Below are 7,567 nucleotides of genomic sequence, written 5' to 3'. Positions count from 1 at the left end.
AATCAATTTCCCAAGTGGGTAAAATATGCTGAAGTCAAGCGTCTTTACAAGAATTGGAATAAGGAATTACCATCAAATTATCGACCAATTACACTTTTGCTAGTTTTTCAAAAATATTTGAAAAGGTTGTGTTCAAGCATCTCTGTAAGCATCTGACTGCAAATAACATTTTGTCCAACTCACAGTTTGGGTTTCTTAAGGCTTTTGATACAGAGAAAGCTATTTACACTTACAGTGAGAATGTGCTTAATTCATTAGATAATAAATTAGAGACCATGGCATTTCCTGTGACCTGTCAAAAGCCTTTGACTGTATGAATCACAGCATTCTCTTAAATAAATTAGAATATTATTGTGTCACTGTCAATGCTGTGAAATGTCTGTGTCTTATCTAACAGGAAACAAAGGATGTCGTTGCGAAATACCAGTGCGGTAAGCAGACAATCTTCATCTGATCAGGAATTAATTACATGTGGTGTCCCTCAAGGTTCTATCTTGGGTCCATTGCTTTTTCTCATGTGCATTAATGACCTCTCGTCTGTTACATATATAGATGCTAAGTTTCTTTCGTTTGCAGATGATTCAAATATTGAAATAAGTAGCAAGTCAAGTACAGATTTAGAAACAGCTGCTAATCAAATTTTCAGTGACATTAATGAATGGTTTAAAGCTAATTTTCACTGTCATTCAACTTTGAAAAAACCTACTGTATGTAGTTCAGAACCTGTAACAGATTTCCCTCCAGAATGTATGTAAAATATGAAGACATGTAGACCACATAAGTTAACAGTGTTAAATTTGTGGCATTACAACTCGATAATAAATTCAGTTGGGAAGGGCATACAACAGAATCGCTGAAGTGCCTAAACAAGTCCATATTTGCAGTGATGATGATGTCATATGCAGGAGACATAAATATAAATAAAACTTGCGTACTGTTCATGACCGAGCGAGGTGGCGCAGTGGTTAGACACTGGACTCGCATTCGGGAGGATGACGGTTCAATCCCGTGTCCGGCCATCCTGATTTAGGTTCTCTGTGATTTCCCTAAATCGCTCCAGGCAAATGCCGGGATGGTTCCTTTGAAAGGGCACAGTCGACTTCCTTCCTCATCCTTACCTAATCCGATGAGACTGATGACCTCGCTGTCTGGTCTCCTTCCCCAAACAACCCAACCCTACTGTTTATGCCTTCAGTCTATTATGTCATACAGGATGATATTCTCGAGTAACTCAACAAACAGAGCAAAAGTTTTTAGTGTGCAAAAGCGTGTAATAAGAATCATGTGTGGTGTAAATTCAAGAAAAAGGCCTTTGTATCTAACCACTGTTTCTCAGTATATCTCAATCTCCAACCAATAGCTCAATACATAGTATCAATACTAGGAATAAGAACACTCTACATGAAAAATTAACATCGCTTACTTTGGTCCAAAAACGGATCCAGTATTCTAGAATACACATTTTCAATAAATTGCCAGCAAGCATTAAAAAACGTGGTTTCTGTTAGAGCACAGTTGAAACACAGTTTCAATGACTTTTTGATATGTAATTCCTTCTACTCTATAGATGAATATTTTAACAAGGGGTGTTAGACCAGCTTAAGTAAAAATGTCTGTTAGGTTTCAATTTTGACAGCACTTGGTCACAACAGTCAACATTAGGTATTTTGTGGATGATAAATTTATTAAAACTGTATGAAAATGTATCTTTCTGACACCGTATTAATTCTGTAAATATTTGTGTTCCAGTTTACTATAATGTATTAATCTATGTTGCCTATCTCCTGACAAATGATCAGTGCAGTAGGTATTATATTCAAGTGTTGTATGTTTTTTATATTACACTTTTGGACATGTTCTACACCCAGGAGAATGGTCTCATTTTGGGGTCTATGCAACGAAAACTGAATCTAATCTAATTTGATACTTACTAATGTAATTACCACTTACTTCACACTTTGCTAACCTGATTTCTGATCTGCATTTAGTCTTTAACTTAATGTAACTAGCTTTGTCTGCATCGTCATATTTATATTTATCATAGTAAATCATGACTAATGTTTCAATCCTTTGCAGATTGGGTGAGAATCACTTGGATACAAAGTCATGTTTTTGGGTTGTTATCATATTTCTTTCCGAAACTTTGGGCATCAGGTCTTAAAAATGCGAGTACATTGATAAAAACTACAAATGCATCCTCATTGCTATCACTTTCAAGCAGGCTATCGTTTCATCCAATCATTCCCAACTGTGGACTGTAGTTATCAATATTTTGAACATGCAGGACCCTAATATGTTTTGTTTTGAGGCAGTCATATATAGTATTATTAATTTTTAACTTTAATTATAGTTCGAAAGAAAGCAGATATTGAACAACCCTAACTCATACAGATCTTCTTCAACACCAAGACAGGTGGCTGCCTTTTTGAATTTTTATTAATGCAGTATAGATCACGTGATCTTAACATATTCTGTAGATAAAGCTGTTTTGATGTCTTCAGCCTTATATCAATGCTTATAGCTCCAAAGATCAGTATTCTGTATTCGCTCAATTTTTCAGATTGTAAGTCTATTTTCCCTTAGATTCATGTAACTAATGCACTGTCGCTACTGGAGTATGGTATACTGATACTACTAGGAGTTTTAATGTTTGAAACAGCGTTGTAGCTGCTGCAAGCACATAGTCTGTATAGTAATTAGCAACACTGAAGACACCATACTGCAGGTCTAGGTCCCTGACAATGTATATTGAAGCTCCACAAAGTTGTTGTATTTTTCTACAGAAGCCTGTGACTAAATCAAAGCCGGGTGGTAAATATGAATAAGTGACCTTCACTTATCTATTGTTCATTAATATATAATATGATGTTTTTGTTCTTTCCTAAAAGAATACTGAAATCATCAGCTTTATTTGTTAAATACATGATATTTATATGCACAGATAAAAGTGATTCGCTGTTACATGATGGTAGGACTAAATTGTCCTGCAACTGTATCTGTTTGTGAACTTCCTTCATGAATTCTTCTGTTACTTACATGATATTTATATGCACAAATAAAAGTGATTGCTCTTACACGATGGTGGGACTAAATCGTTCTGCAACTGTATATCTGTTTGTAATCTTCCTTCATGAATTCTTCTATTACTTACAGTGATTACACTGTTTACCAGTGCTATGATAGATACTCCTTGATAACGATAATCTATTAAAGTTTGTTTATCTGAATTTCTAACGCTGGGGTATTCCGGAAACGCACGAAAAGTGTATTGATGTTATTAGCAGCCAAAGGGCGCTCGGTATTCACATTATGGTCGCTAACTTCCTGAATAAATTTGTGTGTCGCATGTGAATTGATAGATGTCAACAAAACACGCAACGACATAACACAGTAACCTACAAACATTGACAGCCCATAAAACTTCCAGACAGATTAAAACTGTGTGCCAGAACGAGACTCGAACTCGGAACCTTTGCCTTTCACAAGTGAGTGCTCTACCAGTAGAGCACTTGCCCGTGAAAGACAAAGGTCCCAAGTTCGAGTCTCAGTCAGACACACAATTTTAATTTTCAAGTAAGTTTCATATGAGTGCGCACTCCGCTGCAGAATGAAAATTCCATTCTAGTGACAGTCCACACTATTATAACAATGATGAGTCGCTGAAATGAGTACAGTGCGATTGGCGTTCGGCGAAAATCGCTCGATTTGGTTGTGGTTGCAGATTGGTCTGCAACGTAGCCCGAAGTCTGTGTTAGATTGAAAGGTGATCGCTTGGTTGAGAATTGACTAAGTTGGCAAATTGAGATTATGGCAGCAGATTGCCTGTAGTGTAGCGAAATATTTACCTTCGCGCTGTATTTAATCGGTCGATATCAGCCGAACGCCAGTTGTTCTTTGTTCATTTTGGTTGCTCATCTAACATGAGCACTGCCATTGTGTGAAACAGTTTCCTGAGTAAGATTGGGAGCAACCAGACTCAAGACAATTTTTTCTGGCGTTGTTTCCTCCGCTACTAACTGCACCAGTCAACATCATCTTACGTTGAAAGCTTTACACCAGCAAGGGTTTAGAGTAACCCCCTTGGAAGAGTTTCTGTATCAGATCTTTGTTTGCGTCAGTGATGCGTATGTGACTACTGTGTGACATGGCAGTGTGAATGTCATTGGAAGGGTGATTTGTTTTGGCTGTGGTGATGGCTTCATCGAAATTGTGTGTTGTGTATTTTGTGATATTTGTTTGTTACCAGCGTGGGTATGGGTCTTCAGCTGCGAACGTTGTACAGAATAATGATTTCCGTCCTTACCCAAAGTATGATAATTATTTGGACGTAACCAAAAAATTAAATGAAACTGTTTTACAGTACCCTGAACTCAGTAAGTTTTACAGCATAGGGAAAAGTTTACAGGGGCGAGAACTTTGGGTTGTTCAGTTGAGTTCAGAAGTCAAAAGTAGGACGTTGTTGAAACCGATGTTTAAGTATGTTGCAAATATGCACGGTGATGAGACTGTTGGCAGACAGCTAATGATTTTTTTAGTTGAATATCTTTTAAAAAATTACGGACGAGATGAACGAGTGACAAGACTGCTGGACACCACTGATATACATATAATGCCGTCCATGAATCCAGATGGTTTCGAGAATTCTATGGTAAGTACATTACACTATTTACTGTTGACAGACTGTCCTCATCCTCTACGGTAAGTCTTCCCTGACTTTCCCGGAATCTACCTCTTCTGCTAGACCTCTCCAGTCCTTTTCTTTCACCCCTCCTCCTTCCCCTTCAGCCTCTCTGCCTGAAGAAGAGAGCCACTGGCTCGGTAATCTTGCCTATCCCAACCGTCTATTATGTGTGTGTTGTGTCGCCGCTTCGTGAGTACATTTTTTATCTATCCGATTAAATATTTTTTAGAAGTAACTAGTAACTCAATAATACACCAAAATGAAATGGTCTCACACTGGCAGAAATTAGTAACATAAATGGTCGTGTTGGGTCTGACAGATCCATGCGCCTGGAAGACTGTTAAATAAAGACTAAACAAAACAAAACCTCATTCAAGATGCCAATGCTTTCTCTCTGATTTTTCAGGTAGCACTCAAGTCATATCAGCAACTGTAAGAATATAAATTCAATGAAGCAAAGACTAGTAGAACTCAAAGACCCAGCCCGACCATTGTAGGATTAAATCTGCTGACTTTATCGGACATGTTTTATGTATACATGATAATGAGGTGACAGAGTTTGTAGGTTGTTGCAAGTTAGCAACACAATACTGTGCCTAGTTGCAAGTTAACAACACAATAGGCCTACTGTGCCTATAGACAGTGACATCATTGACAGGGCAGAGATGCAACCCCAACTACTTACCATCTGATTACATAAACAACACAAAAACATTAGAAAATAGAACCTAATCTACTAATGGGAGTGAATGGGTTATAATACCTTCAAACCTATTTTAAAACTGTTGTAAGTCTCCTCCAACAACAAAGATTTTATTAGGTGCAAATTATTTACAATTAAATCGCACAAAGTAATAGTTTCTGTCTCTTCTGGAAATAAACAAAACAAAAAACTTCTGGAGGTGGGTACATCACAGCCAATGCAGTACTTTGGAAGTTTGTTGAGTAACTCACATTTTAGTGCAGGAGAACACAGTTTGTAAGTTTGACTGGGGAGCACCCATATGCCCTCACTTCATTCACTGTAAACATGGCTCTCAGGTGAATGTTGAGTGAAGACAATACCCCTTTAGGCAGACAAGTAAGTCTGTTTGCTAGCCAGATGTCAATGGTGGTTAACTACTGAGCACAAATGACAGTCCAGGTTCTTCGTCAACAGGTACAACACAAAGCTTGCTGCAGGTGGTGGCTGGTTGTGACAAGTGAGGCCATGGTGCCCTACAGCTGCCATTAAATCTGCCATGGGTGTTTTCCCATCTGACCTGATGCTGGCGGATGTATCTTCCTGTGCCGTACCTAGCGATCTTGCTTGACTTACGCTTAATTATATTGACTGATCTATCACTGGATCACTCCACTCCACACATAGGGGTGGGGGAGTTAGCCCATAGGGTCATAACTGTTCTGGTCTGTTCAGGGAAGGATGAGGTTGCATGCAGACTATTGTGGAGGCTGGAGCACATCTATGGATGCTGTTGGTGGTTAGCACCGGACAGGTGATTGTGGTTCATACTTGCTGCTAGGTGGTGATTCTGGAGAATGCTAATGTCAGACCCAGATCGGGCAGGAGGCATTGTACATATTATCCAGGTCCAGATCCATAGAGGTGATGGACAACAGCTGGAGAACTGGAAATTCCAGATGCCCACCAGCTAGGAAGTTATCCTGGAAACAGACTTCTCGTATGCTGTTGTTGGTCCTTCGTGGTGGGAGAGGCATGCTACTGCCCCTGATTTGGGAGATCTGGAGGTGTGTTTGCCCTGGTTGGCACAAATGAAGCTGGTTCCAGTGTCAGCAAAGGATGCCTCAAGGTCTGGCTACCAGGACCTTGTTGGGCAGTGAAGAAGTCTGATCCAGCCTGGCTTATGTCCAGAGGTGTGTGTCAAGTCAGACACACCCCCGTTAATAGGTTTGGCTCTTACTCCTCTTCTACTGATGGAGACTGTAACAGATCAAACAAAGTATGACGACGACGTCTGTGCAAGAGGTTTGCTGGGCTTCGATCGTAGTTCGATGTTGCCTGGTAAGAGAATGAATAGGAAAGCGATGTAGAATCGATAGCCATGGATGTCAGTAGCTTTTCTGTCCATTTTTCAAGAAAGCCAATTTATGAAAACTGCAGTCCTGTATTTGTGACAAGATCTTGTGGAGCTCCTTCAATAGAAGAAAACAGTTACCAGTGCCTGGTAACAGTGCCTGGACCTACACGTGGATTTATGATCTGGGGTGCGATTTTGTATGACAGCAGGAGCACTATTGTGGTTAATCCACACACCTTAATTGCAAAATTGTATATCAGTCTAATGATTTGACCTATTGTCCTGCCATTCGAGAACAGCATTCCAAGAGGTGTTTACCAACTGGATAATGCTCATCCATATACTGCTGTTGTAACCCAACATGTTCTAGAGAATGCCTTGGCCTGTTCAATCACCAGATCTGTCTCTAATCAAGCACATATGGAACATCATTGAATGGCAAAACAATCTCATCCACAAACAATATTAACAGTCCGCATATTGACTGCACAAGGGCAACAGAGATGGAACTCCATCCCACAAACTGACATCCGGCCTGCACATTTGCATTTTTGCCTTCATCATGCTGGTGGTTACAGCAGTTATTAATGTGCCAGCATTTCACATTTTCAATGGCTTATCTTGCACTTACATTAACCTGCGATCTTGCAGTGCTAACCACTCAAATTGTGTCTATCGACCTGCCAGCGCTTTTGTTCGGTAAGTCTCATCATCTTTCTTTTTAAATAACCACTCAAATATTTTAAATAGACAAATGTATTCCCAAAATTTCATCACTCTACATTAATTACTTTTTATTGTTGCAATTTTTTTCATCAGAGAAAGAATATAAATGTGAGAAACAATT

The 7,567-nt window shown here is 39.2% G+C and overlaps 1 protein-coding gene across 1 annotated transcript in view; it reads left to right on the top strand.

Annotated features, from left to right (window-relative positions):
* Window positions 1–4,130: 4,130 nt before the first annotated feature.
* Window positions 4,131–7,567, top strand: part of LOC126100158 (carboxypeptidase D-like) — a 250,461-nt gene continuing 247,024 nt past the window's right edge. The window contains exon 1 of the mRNA XM_049910700.1: window positions 4,131–4,648. Coding sequence (XP_049766657.1) covers window positions 4,193–4,648 — 456 coding nt within the window. The 5' untranslated portion in view covers window positions 4,131–4,192. The remainder of the gene's footprint in view (window positions 4,649–7,567) is intronic.

The sequence above is a fragment of the Schistocerca cancellata genome, chromosome 9 (genome assembly GCF_023864275.1).
Source record: "Schistocerca cancellata isolate TAMUIC-IGC-003103 chromosome 9, iqSchCanc2.1, whole genome shotgun sequence".
NCBI classification, from domain to species: domain Eukaryota; kingdom Metazoa; phylum Arthropoda; class Insecta; order Orthoptera; family Acrididae; genus Schistocerca; species Schistocerca cancellata.
Note: the sequence above shows the minus strand (reverse complement) of the source record. Positions and strands in the feature narration are given on the sequence as shown.